General features: G+C 44.1%; 2 protein-coding genes across 20 annotated transcripts in view; one reads left to right on the top strand and one right to left on the bottom strand.

The window, feature by feature from the left end:
- LOC140201635 (uncharacterized) overlaps nt 1-18,153 on the bottom strand; it is a 108,152-nt gene that overhangs the window by 52,487 nt on the left and 37,512 nt on the right. For 3 of the 6 annotated variants that reach the window (XM_072266036.1, XM_072266037.1, XM_072266043.1), the window contains exon 1: nt 721-750. The exons of 1 other annotated variant lie outside the window; for it this stretch is intronic. In XM_072266036.1, coding sequence (XP_072122137.1) covers nt 721-739 — 19 coding nt within the window. In that variant the 5' untranslated portion in view covers nt 740-750. 2 more of the 6 variants (XM_072266039.1, XM_072266040.1) reach the window with 2 other exon arrangements.
- The window catches only part of LOC140201636 (uncharacterized), a 121,943-nt gene continuing 113,182 nt past the window's right edge, over nt 9,393-18,153 (top strand). For 13 of the 14 annotated variants that reach the window (XM_072266046.1, XM_072266054.1, XM_072266052.1 and 10 more), the window contains exon 1: nt 17,210-17,482. The gene's annotated coding sequence lies outside the window, so the exon portion shown is untranslated. Of the gene's footprint in view, nt 9,513-17,209; nt 17,483-18,153 lie in introns of those variants that run through there. The other variant, XM_072266047.1, reaches the window with a different exon arrangement.

The following is an 18,153-nucleotide window of genomic DNA, read 5'->3' as shown; positions in this document are numbered from 1 at the left end:
CATATGAAGAGTGTGATGAAATGGTGGAGTAGACTTGATGGGCCAAATGGCCTAATTCTGCTCCTATTTCTCATGGTCTTTAAGTATTTACTTGTGACCCAGTGAAGGGCATTTCAAATATCCTGAATTTCATGAGACACTTTGTAGACCAAGAGAACGCAAGGAACCCCTGGCCCTTCGCAATGGGAGATGTCCAGCTCCTTCATAATCTTCTCATGGATCTCTCCCCCACCGTAACACTGCATTGTGAAACACAGAGTGCGAGTTTATCACCCAGTCTCAGAGTGTCGCCCAGAGATGCACCCAGTCTCACTTCTCCTACATGTGGGGTAGGATGTTACAGACGGGTAGATGAGAGTGTAGTGGGGGTAGATAGTGGGGTTAAAAGAGTGGAAAGTGTGGGGGCAGTAGGGAATGGTAGAGATTGGGATGGAGAGGTGAGGAGCGTGGGAATGGAGGTATGTGGGCGGTGAATATCCCCCATCCCTTTCCCCATTGTCACTCACCCAACGCTCTCGCCACAAACTCTGTCCTTACTCAGTCTCAGTCCTCTCCCTCTGTCAAATATCCTTATCTCGCCCCATCACACCGCCCTCCCTCTCCTTCCCCGAACGCCTCTCCCTCACCCCATCCGACCCCTCTTCCTGTCGCTCCGCCTTGTTCTCCCACACTCACCGACTCCTCCTTCCCCTCACCCACCGCCCTGTCACCCTCACCCACCGTTGCACCGAATCTCCATCCTGCACTTATTCCCCGCACTTACTGTTTCGTCATTTCCGTGTTTACGCTCTCGGACACGGGGGCGGGTCCTTCCACCATACTCTAATTCTATTCGTCTGAGGAGCTGGCAGTCAGCACGATAGCTCTCTGTGAATGGACAGCAATACTTTGACCCTCCACCGACTGTCATTGGTCGATCTGACCGCCTGTCATGGCATAGAGGCGGGATCTGGGCTACAGCCCCGCCCCGTGGCGCCGAGACGTTCTGTTGCAGGGGCGCAGGATCGATCCAGAACAAGAATTGTCTCAGCACAAAAAAGAGAAAATCTGTAGATGCTGGAAACCCGAGAAACACACACAAAATGCTGGAGGAACTCAGCAGGCCAGGCAGCATCTATGGAAAGAAGTACAATCGACGTTTCAGGCCGAGACCCTTCAGCAGGACTGGAGAAAAATGATGAGGAATACATTAAAAAGGTTGGGGAGAGGAGAGAGAAACTCCAGGCGACAGTGAAACCTGGAGGGGGAAGAATGAATAAAGAGCGGGGAGCACACATCAAAGTTGCTGGTGAACGCAGCAGGCCAGGCAGCATCTCTAGGAAGACCATAAGACCGTAAGACAAAGGAGCGGAAGTAGGCCATTCGGCCCATCGAGTCTGCTCCGCCATTTTATCATGAGCTGATCCATTTTATCCTATTTAGTCCCACTGCCCCGCCTTCTCACCATAACCTTTGATGCCCTGGCTACTCAGATACCTAAAAATCACTGCCTTAAATCCACCCAATGACTTGGCCTCCACTGCTGCCCGTGGCAACAGATTCCATAGATTCACCACCCTCTGACTAAAAAAATTTCTTCGCATTTCAATCCTGAAGTCATGCCCTCTCGTACTAGACTCCCCCATCATGGGAAACAACTTTGCCACATACACTCTGTCCATGCCTTTTAACATTCGAAATGTTTCTATGAGGTCTCCCCTCATTCTTCTAAACTCCAAGGAATACAGTCCAAGAGCAGACAAACGTTCCTCATATGTTAACCCTCTCATTCCCAGAATCATTCTAGTGAATCTTCTCTGTACCCTCTCCAATGTCAGCACATCCTTTCTTAAATAAGGAGACCAAAACTGCCCACAGTACTCCAAGTGAGGTCTCACCAGCGCCTTATAGAGCCTCAATATCACATCCCTGCTCCTATACTCTATTCCTCTAGAAATGAATGCCAACATTTCATTTGCCTTCTTCACTACTGACTCAACCTGGAGGTTAATTTTAAGGGTATCCTGTACGAGGACTCCCAAGTCCCGTTGCATCTCAGAACTTTGAATTCTTTCCCCATTTAAATAATAGTCTGCCTGTTTATTTTTTCTGCCAAAGTGCATAGCCATACACTTTCCAACATTGTACTTCATTTGCCACTTCTCTGCCCATTCTTCCAATCTATCCAAGTCTCTCTGCAGACTCTCCATTTCCTCAGCACTACCAGCCCCTCCACCTATCTTCGTATCGTCAGCAAATTTAGCCACAAAGCCATCTATTCCATAATCCAAATCGTTGATGTACAATGTAAAAAGAAGCGGCCCCAACACTGATCCCTGTGGAACACCACTGGTAACCAGCAGCCAACCAGAATAGAATCCCTTTATTCCCACTCTCTGTTTCCTGCCAATCAGCCAACGCTCTATCCACGTATGTAACTTTCCTGTAATTCCATGGGCTCTTATCTTGTTAAGTAGCCTCATGTGTGGCACCTTGTCAAAGGCCTTCTGAAAATCCAAATATACAACATCCACTGCATCTCCCTTGTCTAGCCTACTTGCAATTTCCTCAAAAAATTGTAATAGGTTTGTCAGGCAGGATTTTCCTTTAAGGAATCCATGCTGAGTTCTGCCTATCTTGTCATATGCCTCCGGGTACTCTGTAACCTCATCCTTGACAATCGACTCCAACAACTTCCCAACCACCGACGTCAAGCTAACAGGTCTATAATTTCCTTTTTGCTTCCTTGCCCCCTTCTTAAATAGCGGAGTGACATTTGCAATCCTCCAGTCTTCCGGAACCATGCCAGAATCTATCGACTTTTGAAAGATCATCGCTAGTGCCTCCGCAATCTCCACAGCTACTTCCTTCAGAACATGAGGGTGCATTCCATCTGGTCCAGGAGATTTATCGACCTTTAGCCTATTCAGCTTCCTGAGTACTTTCTCTGTCGTAATTGTGACTGCGCACACTTCTCTTCCCTGCCACCCTTGAGTGTCCGGTATACTGTTGATGTCTTCCTCAGTGAAGACTGATGCAAAATACTTGTTCAGTTCCTCTGCCATCTCCTCATCTCCCATCACAATTTCTCCAGTATCACTTTCTATCGGTCCTATATCTACTCTCACCTGTCTTTTACTCTTTATATACTTGAAAAAGCTTTTAGTATCCTCTTTGATATTATTTGCTAGTTTCCTTTCATAGTTAATCTTTTCTCTCTTAATGACCTTCTTGGTTTCCTTTCGTAAGGTTTTAAAAACTTCCCAATCCTCTGTCTTCCCACTAATTTTTGCTACCTTGTATGCCCTCTCCTTTGCTTTAGCTTTGGCTTTGACTTCTCTTGTCAACCACGGTTGCATCCTTTTTCCACTCGAAAATTTCTTCTTTTTTGGAATATACCTGTTTTGCACATTCCTCATTTCTCGCATAAACTCCAGCCACTGCTGCTCTGCTGTCTTTCCCGCCAGTGTCTCTTTCCAGTCAACTTTGGCCAGTTCCTCTCTCATGCCACTGTAATTTCCTTTACTCCACTGAAACACCGACACATCAGATTTCGGCTTCTCTTTTTCTAATTTCACGGTGAACTCAATCATGTTATGATCACTGCCTCCTAAGGGTTCCTTCACCTCAATCTCTCCAATCACCTCCGGTTCATTACACAATACCCAATCCAGTACAGCCGATCCCCTAGTGGGCTCAACAACAAGCTGTTCTAAAAAGCCATCTCGCAGACATTCTACAAATTCTCTCTCTTGAGATCCAGTGCCGACCTGATTTTTCCAATCTACTCGCATGTTAAAATCCCCCACAATTATCATAACACTGCCCTTCTGACAAGCCTTTTCTATTTCCAGTTGTAATTTGTAGTCCACATCACTGCAGCTGTTTGGAGGCCTATAAATAATTGCCATCAGGGTCCTTTTACCCCTGCTATTGCTTAGCTCAACCCATAAAGATTCTGCACCTTCCAATCCTATATCACCTCTTTCTAATGATTTAATATCATTTCTTACCAATAAAGCCACGCCTTCCCTTCTGCCTACCTTCCTATCCTTCCGATACACCGTGTATCCTTGGACGTTCAGCTCCCAGAGACATGCATCCTTTAGCCAGGTCTCAGTGATGGCCACAATATCATACCTGCCAATCTGTAGCTGTACAACAAGATCATCCACCTTATTCCTTATGCTGCGTGCATTTAAGTACAACACCTTAAGACCAGTATTTGATACTTTGTGCTTTGATTTCACTGCAACTCATCCCAATGGCTAAAATTTGCCCCGTCACCTGCCTGTCTTTCCTGACATCTTTACTGCTCACTATCTTCGATTTATTTCTGTTTTCCCCTTCCTCTGCTCTATCATTCCGGTTCCCATCCCCCTGCCAAATTAGTTTAAACCCTCCCTAACAGCTCTATTAAACTTTCCCGCCAGGATATTGATCCCCTTCGGGTTCAGGTGTAACCTGTCCTTTTTGAACAGGTCATACTTTCCCCAGAAGAGATCCCAATTCACCAAGAATCTGAAGCCCTGCCCGCTACACCAGTCTCTCAGCCAGGCATTCATCTGCCTGATCCGACTACTCTTGCCCTCGCTAGCACGTGGCACAGGTAGCAATCCCGAGATTACTACCCTGGAGGTCCTGCTTCTCAGCTTCCTTCCTAGCTCCTGGAAATCTCTCTTCAGGACCTCCTCCTTTGTCCTATCTATGTCATTGGTATCAACATGTACCAAGACAACTGGCTGCTCACCCTCCTCCTTTAGAATATTCAGGACCCGATCCGAGGAAGAGGTGCAGTCAACGTTTCAGGCCGAGACCCTTCGTCAGGACAAAGAGCGGAGAAGTTGATTGGTGAAAGAGACAGGAGGCCATGAAAGAAAGAAAAAGGGGGGAGGAGCACCAGTGGGAGCCGATGGCCTGGCAAGGAGATAAGGTGAGAGAAGGGAAAGGGGTTGGGAAATGGTAGGTGCTTTTCTTCTTCAAAAATCTCCTTCTTCAGTCCACCCTCCACCACCTCCAGTTTAAATTCCATGCGGAATATTTTGGAGGATCAAGAACCAAATTCTGAAAGGGGGCATTATCATAAGTTTGAGATATTGATGTTCATTCCATCAGGTTGGAGGAACCCAAGCGGAGTATATGGCGTGGATGGACGTATCTGAATGGGAATGGGAGGTGGAATTAAAATGGGTGTTCCTACGGCGAACAGAGCGCAGATGCTCAGTGAAGCGATCGCCCAATCTACGTCAGGTCTCACCGATATACAGGAGGCCACACCGGGAGCACCAGACACAGTATATGACCTTGACAGACTTTTTGGTGAAGTGTCACCTCACCTGAAAGGACTGTTTGGGGCCCTGAATGGTAGTAAGGGAGGAGGTGTCGGAGCAGATGTAGCATTTGTTCTGCTTACAAGGGTAAGTGCCAGAAGGGAGATAAGTGGGGATGGATGAATGAATAAGGTATTTGGTAGGTGGAGGTGTGGGTGATAGGTGCAGGGGAAGGAGGTGTGGAGATAACAGTAAACTGTGTTGTTCATCCATGTGTTGAACTGTAGGGGGAGGAGGGTGGAGGAGAGGTGTTGGCACTGAGGGAGCATTGGGTGCCTTTGTACATGGGCTGGTGTGCAGAGGAGGGCAACTGTCAAACCTATTGAAGAACTGGTGCATCTCTACTGTGCATCTGCGGAGGGATGTGAGTATAGATGTGCACAGACCAGCTCTCTTCAGCCTCTCAGAAAGTAGAGGCATTGGTGAGCTTTCCTGTGGAGGATGTGTTCTGGGACCATGTGAGATGTGCATTCCCAGGACTCTGAAACTGCTCAAGTTTCTGCCAGACTGTAACCGATATATAGAGGGTGTGAATTCTCCCCAGTAACCATCTCTTTTGTCTTGTTGACATTGATGAAGAGGTTATTTGCCTGGCACCAGGCCTCGAGCTCTTCCACCTCTTTTCTGTAGACCATCTCGTTGTTGTTGGTGATGGGCCCCACCACTGTTGTGTCATCAGATTTGTGTCAGGACTGATCTGTGCTGGTCTTCATTCCTCTTCTGTCACCTTTCTCCATCTTCTCTGCTTCTCCAGCCATCAAGTGTTCACTCCCGCCCCTCCACTTCATCCCCCCCCGATTCAGTCTCCACACGCAGATCTTCACTACCCTCTGCCTAAAGAAGTTCTGATACATCAGTTTGAAACCACCAGACCATTATCTATAGTTATTTCTCTTGTTCCAGACCCTGATTGAATCATCCAACATCTTCCCTACCAAAACAGAGTCTTAGACATTTGAATAAGTTCACCCTCGTTCTTCTGAAGTCTAAGCAATGCAGACACAAACTCTTTAATCTTTCTTGGCAGCACAGCCTTTTGCCAATCTGGTGTTCCCAAACCAGAAACCACTGGATGAACCTCGAGATCTATTACACACTACAAAGCGGGTGACCCTGACCTTGACAAGAAACCAAGATACGACCTCAGGAAAGTAATCAGTGATGCCATGAGATAATGCCAGTGTAAAATCAAGTTCCAATATGATGTCTGTTATGTCAGGGCTTACATGCTAGAACAGACTTCAAAATGAATTTGGGCAGCATTGTGGTCAAGAACATACATTCCAGATGAGTTTTACATGTTCTATACACACTTTGAACAGAAGTCACCACCCAACCGACAGACTCCAGAGTACCTGAATCTACAGTCACCATTGTAAACATAGGATCAGTATTCCGGAGGGTGAACTCACAGAAAGCACCTGACCTGGATGGTGTTCCTGCCCATATCCTGAGATCATGTGCGGATCAGCTGGCAGGGTTATTTGGAGGTATTTTTAACCACTTACTGCTGCAATTTGATCTTTTCACCCACTTTAGGAAGACCACTGGTAACTAAGCAAAACACAGTACTGTGTCTCTTACCGATTACAGACTGATAGCTCTGACATTATCATCACAAAGTGCTTTGAAGTATTGGTCATGGTTCAATCTAATCTAGTTTTCCAGACAATCTCAACTCATTATGATTTGCCTACCACTGCAACATGTCCATATGTGCACGATGTGTGCCATCATCCCCTCCCCGCATTCTATACTCAATTCCGGGGCAATTTAACAGTACAGACACCCATGCCAGACTGTTGTTTGTTGTCTACCATTCTGCCTTCAGTACCAGAACTCCAAGCACGCTCATCACCAAACACTCAGATCTGGGAGTCAATGCCTCCCTCAGCAACTGGATCTTTAACTTCCCGACCAACAGAGCACACTCAGAAAGGACAGGAAGCAACACAAACACCACGATTATTCAGAACATTGATTCTTCACAGGGCTGCATGCTCAGCCCCTACTCTACTCTCTGTACACATTTGGGACTGTCATCTAGTGCCTCTGACATCCACCATTATGAGGTGGTTCGAGAGGTTTGTCATGACGCATATTAACTCTAGGCTCCCAGACAACCTCAACCCACTGCAATTCACCTACCACCGTAAATGTTCTCTGGTAACCACCATCTCCCAGGCCCTGTACTCAATCCCTGGAGCATCAGGACAGTAAGAACACGAACTGTAGAGATTGGTTGCCATTACAGTTTTTTTTTCAGTACCATAATTCCAAACAAACATATCTCCAAACAGAGCTGGTTATCAACACCTCAGTTAGATCAGTGACTTCTTAACCAACAGCTCACAATCAGTAGCGACAGGCAGTAACCTCTGTCACATTATTCTCAAAACCAGAACTGAGGTCCTATCTTGTTTTTTTGTCAAGGTCAGGGTCACCTGCTTTGTAGTGTGTAATGGATCTCAAGGTTGATCTGGTGGTTTTTAGTTCAGTAGTCCACAGACTGTGTTCACAGCCCCACATTCCACTCCCTGTACACTCATGACTGTGTGGCCATCTACGAGTTTGTATCTCAAATAACAACGATCTGGAGTACAGGAAGGAGATAGAGGGCCCAGTGACCTGGTGTCATGATTACAACCTTTTCCCTCAATGCCAACAGAATGAAAGAGCTGATGACTGACTGGAGAAACAGGAGCAGTGTACAGGTTCCTGTCTACATCAAAGATGCTGATGTTCAGAGATTCAAGTTACCAGGAGTGAACATCACCAGTACCCCTGCTGTAGTCCACCCACATTAGCATCACTTCCAAGAAAGCTCTCAAATGCCTCGAATTCCTCAGGAGGTTGAAGTAGCTCACAGTATCTTCTTGATGCTCACCATTTTTTATCGATGCACCATAGGTAAAAAAGTATCCTATCTGGATTCACCACGGCTTGGTGCGGCATCTACTCTGCCTAAGACACAAGGAACTGCAGAGAGTTGTAGCCACAGCTCAGCACATCACGGAAAACAATCTCCTCTCTGTGACCTTAGTCAACACTTCCTGCTGCCTCGGTAAAACATCCAGCAGAATCAAAGACTCCACCCACCCCGGGCATCCTCTCTTCTCCCTCCTGCCATCAGGCAGATGGTTCAAAAGTTTGAAAGAAGCTACAAGGACAGCTTGTGTGCTGCTGTTTTTAACACTATCGAATGATTACCTGCCGAAATAAAATGGACTCTTATCCTTGCTGTCTACCTTGTTATAACTTCTACCTTATTGCCTCCCTGCAGGGCACTTTCTCTGTAATTGTAACACCTTATTCTGCATTCTACTTTTCTTCTACTTTGCACTGTGAAATGAATTGATTAGTATGAACAGTAATTAATACCATCCTACTGCGCTGCATCAATGGCTTTTGGGATCTCCTGGTGAAGGAAACCATTGGAATAAAACTAGAGAGAAAGAATTTTAACAAAGACAAATGTTATGTTTAAAGTAAGAACTGGAATTCGATTGTAAACAAGATGGGGTAATGGAAACATGATTGGATGAGGATTAACCAATCACTAGAAACGGATGACGGGGTATAAATACCACCAGACTACTCATACCCAGGCATCAACTCTCTTTCAATATTTTTATCGATATAATATAAATTGCATGAATACAAATACAAAATTCACAAGGATACAATACACATTGCATTACATTTAAATCGCAGTAATGTAATCACAGTATCCCATATTCCAAAGCAGTCATGTAGAAAAAAAGATTAAGTTATGAAATGAAATAGAATCGAATAATTTTATTTTATCAAAAAAAATCTACCCCACTTCCAAAATGAGCTGGTTGGTTAAAAAAAAAAGAAAAAAGATACCTTGCCATATAATAACAGTTCAAAGATTATGAAAATAACTCAGAAAGGGTCCCCATAACATTAGAATCAGAAATCGAACAACAAATCTTCTCTAGATCTAGGTATAACATTCGGAGAAGGAAGTCTGAGAATCGGAGCTGGAGTGTGGCGAGAGCCATTTTGATTTTTGCTTCTTATCATTGGAGTTAAGAGAGGCAGGACTGCACAGGCATGTGACTTCGGGCAGTGACACACGGAAGATTTAAAAGGAACACAGCCTTATACAGCGGGTAGCAGACTGAGCCGGGAGCAGAGTGAAGGCTCAAGGGCTTTGGCGGAAACAGGCAAGGCAAAGTAGGTTTGGTTTTCAATTTTTCCTGTTATTTGAGGAAAGCAGGGAAGTATGACTGAGGGCAGCTTGTGGTTCTCGGTGTCGGATGTGGGAGGTCCTGGAGTCTTCTAGCCTCCCGGACATCCACATCTGCGCCAGGTGCGCCGAGATGCAGCTCCTAAGGGACCGTGTTGGGGAACTGGAACTGCAGCTCGATGACCTTCGTCTGGTCAGGGAGAGTGAGTAGTTGATAGAGAGGAGTTACAGGCAGGTGGTCACACTGGGGCCACGGGAGGCAGAAAAGTGGGTCACAGTTAGGAGAGTGTAGGGGAAGTGTCTGGTACTAGAGAGTACACCAGTGGCTGTGCCCCTTGACAGTTTGAGTACTTTGGGGCGTACAGCCTACCTGGGCGAAGCAACAGTGGCCGTGCCTCCAGCACAGAGTCCGGCCTTGTAGCTCAGAAGGGTAGGGAAAGGAAGAGGAGGGCAGTAGTAATAGGGGACTGGATAGTTAGGGGGGTCAGATAGGCGATTCTGTGGACGCAGTCAGGAGACCTGGATGATAATTTGCCTCCCTGGTGCCAGGGTCTGGGATTTTTCTGATCTCATCCAAGATATCCTGAAGTGGGAGGTTGTGGAGCCAGAGGTCGTGGTACATATAGGTATCAATGACATAGGTAGGAAAAGGGAAGAGGTCCTGAAAGGAGAATATAGGGAGTTAGGAAGGGAGTTGAGAAGAAGGACTGCAAAGGTAGTAATCTCGGGATTACTGCCAGTGCCACGCGACAGTGAGAGTAGGAATGGAATGAGGTGGAGAATAAATGCGTGGCTGAGGGATTGGAGCAGGGGGCAGGGGTTCAAGTTTTTGGATCATTGGGACCTCTTTTGGCGCAGGTGTGACCTGTACAAAAAGGACGGATTGCCCTTGAATCCTAGGGGAACCAATATCCTGGCAGGGAGATTTGCAAAGGGTACTGGGGAGACTTTAAACTGGAATGGTTGAGAGGTGGGAATCAAATTGAAGATAGTAGCAGAGAGGAGGTTAGTTCACAAATGGATAGCTAGTAGACAGTGTGTGAAGGAGGATAGGTAGGAGATAGAGAACGGGAGCACTCAGACCAAGGATGTAGGGGAGAAGGAAGAAAAAGATAATAAAGTTGTTTTCACCATTAGGGATAAACAGAGAGTGGGAGGTGGAGAGTTTCTTAAATGCATCTATTTTAATGCTAGGAGCATTGTAAGAAAGGTGGATGAGCTTAGAGCATGGATTGATACCTGGAAATAGGATGTTGCAGCTGTTAGTGAAACATGGTTGCAGGAGGGGTGTGACTGGCAACTAAATATTCCTGGATTTCGTTGCTTCAAGTATGATAGAATCGGAGGGGCAAGAGGGGGAGGTGTTGCATTGCTTGTCAGAGAAAATGTTACAGCAGTGCTTTGGCAGGATAGATTAGAGCAGATGTCCCCAAACTTTTTCACTCCTTGGACCGATTTAATATTGACAACATTCTTGCGGACCGGTCGACCGGCGAGGGGGCGGTTCAAGTAGGGTTAAACTCACCTCAACATGTCTTTTACAGTTAGGGTTGCCAACTTTCTCACTCTCAAATAAGGGACAAAAGTAGCAGTCAAATCCCGGGACACTTTACCCCAGGAAAGACTACCATTTCCATGAAGCCTTGCGCAGGCAACTGTGCGCGCATGCGTATTTTTTTTTCCCTCCACCAATCAATTTTGCCTTCATTTTCCCACCTATACTGTACATACATTATTTATACTTTATATACGCTGTGTATTTATCATATGATTCCTGCTTTTACTATATGTTAATGTTATTTATTTTCGGTTTTATGTGTTATTTGGTATGATTTGTTAGGTTATTTTTTGGGTCTGAGAACGCTCAAAAATTTTTCCCGTATAAAATAATGGTAATTGCTTCTGCGTTTTCGGCACGAAAGTTTTCATAGGATCTCTCTACCTTAGCGGGGAAAATACGGGATAAGGGTGGTCCCGTATGGGACAAACCAATTTAGCCCAATATACAGGATGTCCCAGCAAATACAGGACAATTGGCAACCCTATGTTCAAGTTCAACAGTGCATGACAGGGAATGAGGAAAGGTGCAGCTGACTCATATCGTTTCCTCACGGCCCGGTAGCACATGCTCTGTGGCTCGGTACTGGTCCACGGCCCGGTGGTTAGGGACCACTGGATTAGAGGAATCGTCTAAGGAGGCTGTTTGGTTGGAATTGAGGAATGGGAAAGGTGTAGTAACGCTTATAGGGGTGTATTATAGACCACCAAATGGGGAGCGAGAATTGGAGGAGCAAATTTGTAAGGAGATAGCAGATATTTGTAGTAAGCACAAGGTTGTGATTGTGGGAGATTTTAATTTTCCACACATAGACTGGGAAACCCATTCTGTAAAAGGGCTGGATGGTTTGGGGTTTGTAAAATTTATGCAAGATAGTTTTTTGCAGCAATACATAGAGGTACCAACTAAAGAAGTGGCAGTGTTGGATCTCCTGTTAGGGAATGAGATAGGGCAGGTGACGGAGGTATGTGCTGGGGAGCGCTTCGGGTCCCATGATCACAATGCCATTAGTTTCAATATAATTATGGAGAAGGATAGGACTGGACCCAGGGTTGAGATTTTTGATTGGAGAAAGGCTAACTTCGAGGAAATGTGAAAGGATTTAGAAGGAGTGGATTGGAACAATTTGTTTTATGGGAAAGATGTAATAGAGAACTGGAGGTCATTTAAACGTAAAATTCTGAGGGTACAGAAGCTTTATGTTCCTGTTAGGTTGAAAGGAAAGGTTAAAATTTTGAGAGAGTCATGGTTTTCAAGGGATATTGGAAACTTGGTTTGGAAAAAGATAGAGATCTACAATAAATATAGGCAGCTTGGAGTAAATGAGGCGCTCAAAGAATATAAAGAATGTAAAAAAGAATCTTAAGAAAGACATTAAAAATGCTAAAAGAAGATATGAAGTTGCTTTGGCAAGTAAGGTGAAAATAAATCCAAAGGGTCTCTACAGCTATATTAATAGCAAAAGGATAGTGAGGGATAAAATTCCGTCCCTTAGAGAATCAGAGTGGACGACTATGTGCGGAGCCAAAAGAGATGGGGGAGATTTTGAACAATTTCTTTTCTTTGGTATTCACGAAAGAGAAAGATATTGAATTGTGTAAGGTAAGGAAAACAAGTAGGGTAGTTATGGAAACTATGATGATTAATGAATAGGAAGTACTGGTGTTTTTAAGGAATATGAAAGTGGATTCCACCAAGACGCAACACAAAGCATCATAGGACGTCATTCCTGCCTGTGGCTATCAAACTTTACAACCCCTCCCTTGGAGGGTCAGACACCCTGAGCCAATAGACTGGTCCTGGACTTATTTCCTGGCATAATTTACATATTACTGTTTAATTATTTATGGTTTTATTACTATTTAATTATTTATGGTGCAACTGTAACAAAAATCAGTTTCCCCCGGGATCAATAAAGTATGACTATGACTATAAGTCTCCGGATCCTGACAGGATATTCCCTAGGACCTTGAGGGAAGTTAGTGTGGAAATAGCAGGGGCCCTGGCAGAAATACTTCAAATGTCATTAGAAACGGGGATGGTGCCGGAGGATTGGCGTATTGCTCATGTTGTTCCATTGTTTAACAGGGTTCTAAGAGTAAACCTAGCAATTATTGGCCTGTGAATTTGACGAGAGTGGTGGGTAAGTTGATGGAAAGTATTCTTAGAGATGGTATATATAATTATCTGGATAGACAGGGTCTGATTAGGAACAGAACATGGATTTGTGCGTGGAAAAATCATGTTTGACAAATCTTATTGAATTTTTTGAGGAGGTTATTTGGAAAGTTGATGTGGGTAAAGCGGTGGATGGTGTCTGTATGGACTTCAGTAAGGCCTTTGACGACGTTCCACACGGAAGGTTAGTTAGGAAGGTTCAATCGTTAGGTATTAATATTGAAGTAGTAAGATGGATTCAGCAGTGGCTGGATGGGAGATGCCAGAGAGTAGTGGTGGATAACTGCTTGTCAGATTGGAGGCTGGTGACTATTGGTGTACCTCAGGGATCTGTACTGGGTCCAATGTTGTTTGTCATATATATTAATGATTTGGATGATGGGGTGGTAAATTGGATTAGTAAGTATGCAGATGATACTAAGATAGGTGGAGTTGTGGATAATGAAGTAGGTTTTCAAAGCTTGCAGAGAGATTTAGGCCAGTTAGAAGAGTGGGCTGAAAGATGGCCGATGGAGTTCAATGCTGATAAATGTGAGGTGCTACATTTTGGTAGGAGTGATCAAAATAGAACATACATGGTAAATGGTAGGGCACTGAAGAATGCAGTAGAACAGACGGATCTAGGAATAAGAGTGCATAGTTCCCTGAAGGTGGAATCTCATGTGGAGAGGGTGGTGAAGAAAGCTTTTGGTATGCTGGCCTTTATAAATCAGAGCATTGAGTATAGGAGTCAGGATGTAATGTTGAAATTGTACAAGGCATTGGGAAGGCCAAATTTGGAGTATTGTGTATAGTTCTGGTCACCGAATTATAGGAAAGATGTCAGCAAAATTGAGAGAGTACAGAGAAGAGTTACTAGAATGTTACCTGGGTTTCATCTCCCAAGTTACAGAGAAAGGTTTAACAAGTTGGGTCTTTATTCTTTGGAGCGTAGAAGGTTGAGGGGGGGACTTGATAGAGGTATTTAAAATTATGAGGGGGATAGATAGAGTTGACGTGGATAGGTTTTTTTCCATTGAGAGTGGGGGAGATTCAAACAAGAGGACATGAGTTGAGAGTTAAAGGGCAAAAGTTCTTTACTCAGAGAGTGGTAGCTGTGTGGAATGAGCTTCCAGCAGAAGTGGTTGAGGCAGGTTCGATGTTGTCATTTAAAGTTAAATTGGATAGCTATATGGACAGGAAAAGAATGGATGGTTATGGGCTGAGTGCGGATCGGTGGGACTAGGTGAGAGTAAGAGATCGGCACGGACTAGAAGGACCGAGATGGCCTGTTTCCATGTTGTAATTGTTAAATGGTTGTATGGTTATAACATCAGATAGCCATTGAGCATGGGTGGGCAGGGCAGCCTCCTTCCACTTGAGCAAGATCGCCCGTCTGACCATAAGAGACATAAAGGCCAATACCCGCAAATTAGATGGCTTCAGTATTATAGCACTATCCTCAATAATACTAAGCATGGCAGTCAAGTAATTGGGCTTAAAACTAATATTAAAAGTACAGGAAAAGTTTGAAATACCTCTTTCCAAAATTTTTCAAGGTTTTAACATGTCCAAAACATATGAATTAGTGTGGCCACACCATTAGTACATCTATCACAATAAGGGGAAATATCTGCGTAGAAACGAGAGAGCTTGTCTTTAGACATATGAACTCTATGTACCACTTTGAATTGTAATAAAGAATGATGAGCACATAATGAAGAAGAATTAAGCAGTTTTAAAATAATCATCCAGCTCTCTTCAGATATGAAAATCTGTAAATCCCTTTCCCAGTCTCTTTTAATTTTATCTAAAGAAGACTTTTTCAGTCCCAACAGCAGACCGTAAATGTAAGATATTGAAGCGTTGTCAAAGGGTTTCAGATTAAAAACTGTATCTATTATATTCTTATCTGGACTTGTAGGGAATGTATGTAATTGAGATCCTAAGAAATCTCTAATCTGTAAGTAATGAAAAAAGTGGGTATTGGAAAGGTTAAATTTCGTTGAAGTTTGTACAAAAGAAGAGAGATTCCCTCCATCAAACAAATCCTGAAATTGTTTAATACCCAATCTATCCCATTCTTTAAAAGATAAGTCAATTATAGATGGTTTAAAAAAAATTTAGAAAAGATGGGACTCGAGAGGGAAAAACTAAATAAACCAAAATGTTTTCTAAACTGTATCCAAATCACTGAAGTACGTTTGTTCACCACATTATCAGTTAGTTTATTTAAAGATAAAGGAAGCAAGGATCCAAGTCAAGAAATAATGGAAAATTTCATAACTGAATTGACTTCCAAAGAGACCCATATAGGACAATTTTCATGGTTAATGTAATATATCCAGAACGTAATATGTTGTATATTAACTGCCAAATAACAAAACCTAAAATTGGGTAAGGCAAAGCCTCCAATCTGTTTTTTTTGAAGTTGAGCTTTAATTATTCGGGTTTTTTTTAATTCTTGCATATATAGGGAGAAAGAATTGAATCCAAAGAGTCAAAAAAAGGTTTAGGAATAAAAACAGGCACAGCTTGAAAAGGGAATATAAATTTAGGTAAGATATTCCCCTGTGTAACCCTTAACACTATCCACAACACCACATAACTTGGTGATACCTGAAAACTTACTAACCCATCCTCTAAATCCTAATCCAAGTACTTTATAGGAATCACAAAAATACATTTGTCCCAGAATAAATCCCTGTGAAATATCAGTTGTTACGGACCTCCAGGCAGAACATGTTCCTTCTACTATCCTTGTCTGCCTTACAAACATTTTGATACTCTGCTCCAAGGCAGAGTATCCCTCAACAGCACAAATACAAGTAACTGACTCCTGGATGCGGGGTAGTGCTGAGCAGCAGATGAGGATGACTGGGGTATATACTGGGGTTCAGAAGAAAATGATGTCATCCCTTACAGCATCAAAAGGTTAGGAGGAATCAGAAACGCACCACATAGAAAATTTACCCTTGAGCCTGACTCAGCCATACTGACTGCAATACAATCTACTACAATACGATGTTCATACTTTGTCACATATCCCGCTAAACCATTCCTATTCAAATGCCTTTGAAATATTGTAGCTGTACCCGCCTCTACTACTTCCACTGACACTATTCCATATATGCACCACACTCTGTGTGGAAAAATTTTCCCCCGTGTGTCCTTTACATTTTTTTTTCCTGTCACCTTCATCTTGTGTCCCACTAATGCTAGACTTCCCTGGCCTTGGGGGTGAGGGGTGGGGGGTGGGTTCTGACCTTATTTAGTCCTTGGACTCCAGTGAGAATAGCCGTCCTAGGCTCTCCTTCTTCACCGCCATGTTCCCACCCCCTGCAAACAGGGCAGCAATGTATCTCCCAGCCTGACTGCCAACTGGACCTGATGTTTGCTTCACTAATGAATTCTCCCAGACCAGACCACATCTCTGAGCATTTTATTTACTACTGCTGCTCCCAGCGTGTGAAGCCCTCTCAGCCTCCTGGAGCATTTCCGTGGGCAAAGAGCAGACAGAGATCATCCTCTTGACAAAGAGTCCTGACGAAGGGTTCCGGTCCGAAACATCGACTGATCGTTTCCACAGTTGCTGCCCGACCTTCTGAGTTCCTCCAGCATGTTGTGAGTGTTGTTTTGACCCTGTTTGGTGGGCCTTGAACTTTCCCGTCCATCAGATGATGAAACCCCGCCTAATGATAAATGATTATCCAATCAGCAGCGACAGCGACGCCTGGTTCTCTGACAAATGATGGACATAGAACAGATCCAACCGCCAGCAGCGAAGTTACTCTACTATTAGTACTAACAAAACAACACACACAAGATGCTGGGGGAACTCAGCTGCTCAGAGGCAACATCTTTTAAAAAAAAGTAAACAGTCGACGTTTCGGGTCGAGACCCTTTTTCGGGAATTCTCGGCCCGAAACGTTGATTGTTCACTGAGTTCTCCCAACATCTTGTGTGTGTTGTTTTGTTAGTACTAATAGCAGTGTAACTTCGCTGCTGGCGGTTGGATCTTTGTGCGCTGAGTTGCTTTCGATTTGCAGCATCTGCTGATTTTCTCATGATTGTGTATTATTACTACTACGATCACTGCTACAACCTCTACCCGTCCTCTGAAAAATGATGGACAAGGAGATATTCCAATTAACGCTGTAGGAATTTTGGACTTTTCTTGATTTGCGATACTATTGGTTGGTCGGTCCTGAGTGGCAGGCGAGCGGTCGAACGGAGCTGCAGGTCTGCTGAAGCTTTTCTTCTTCTTGTGGTGGTGGTGGTGGTGGGTGGGGGGTGCTCTCTGTGCTTCCTGCAACCACTGTTCAATGACATCTGACGGGACAACATCTAGCACTAACTAAATGAGATATCCCCGAGACGATCTTAATGCCTCGTCAATGCTTGCAATATGACCAATCTGCCATTCGTATGGGTTCCGTCTTTGTGTAGAAGATGGAGGGTGTTGACAGAAGGACGAAGAAGTGCCCTTAATGAAACTTTGTCTGTCTCACTTTCTGCATAGTTGTTACTAAAGGGACACAGTGACGCTGAGTTCTATAAAACACTAATGAACATTCTAACTTCAATCCTTTGCAGAGAGCTGTTGTGATCCTCAGCTTTGCGGGACACTTTGTAGACACAGAGAACAAATGGGCCCCTAGTCCTTCAGGAATGGAAATGTTCAGTTTTCCACAACGTCGTGGTGGATTTTCCCTTGACCAAACCTCCACCAGGACAACCCACAGACTTCCCTTTCCCAGCCAATTCAGTGTTTCTGGGCAGTGACCATTCCTTATAAACCTTTAATGCACTATCTCCAACACCATCATGACCTGAACCGTGTACAGTATCCAAAGTGTGGTCCAAACAAGATTCTTTAAAAAGTCACCCTAATTCCCCTGCTTTCTACTCTC

Source organism: Mobula birostris, chromosome 8 (genome assembly GCF_030028105.1).
Source record: "Mobula birostris isolate sMobBir1 chromosome 8, sMobBir1.hap1, whole genome shotgun sequence".
NCBI classification, from domain to species: domain Eukaryota; kingdom Metazoa; phylum Chordata; class Chondrichthyes; order Myliobatiformes; family Myliobatidae; genus Mobula; species Mobula birostris.
This window is presented reverse-complemented; position numbering and strand designations above follow the sequence as displayed.